General features: G+C 42.0%; 1 protein-coding gene across 14 annotated transcripts in view; it reads right to left on the bottom strand.

Annotated features, from left to right (window-relative positions):
* The window catches only part of LOC119584976 (stromal interaction molecule homolog), a 99451-nt gene that overhangs the window by 38332 nt on the left and 60812 nt on the right, over positions 1-307 (bottom strand). For all 14 annotated transcript variants that reach the window (XM_037933572.1, XM_037933582.1, XM_037933574.1 and 11 more), the window contains exon 3: positions 114-233. In XM_037933572.1, coding sequence (XP_037789500.1) covers positions 114-233 — 120 coding nt within the window. The remainder of the gene's footprint in view (positions 1-113; positions 234-307) is intronic.

Genomic DNA, 307 nt, shown 5'->3' with positions numbered 1-307 from the left:
AGTGCTCCTTTACACGTAAGAAGAACCCATGATGTATAAAACACTGATATAAACACTAATGACTTTTCCTCTTTCCCTCCCCTCCCACTGCGCATTTTACTTTCTCCGCTTACCTCCGACTTCTTCCACATGTGCCACAGCTCTCGCACCGATATATACTGGTCATTGTTAGAATGAAACACCTTCTGTCGCTTTTCGTAGCCTTTGGCATACTGGAGCTCCTCCTTCAGGAACTGTGGGTATGAGGAGGAAACAAAACAAATCTCATGAAGATCTTACACAAAGACAGAAAATAAAAAATACAAAG

This window comes from Penaeus monodon, chromosome 19 (assembly GCF_015228065.2).
Source record: "Penaeus monodon isolate SGIC_2016 chromosome 19, NSTDA_Pmon_1, whole genome shotgun sequence".
NCBI lineage: Eukaryota > Metazoa > Arthropoda > Malacostraca > Decapoda > Penaeidae > Penaeus > Penaeus monodon.
Note: the sequence above shows the minus strand (reverse complement) of the source record. Positions and strands in the feature narration are given on the sequence as shown.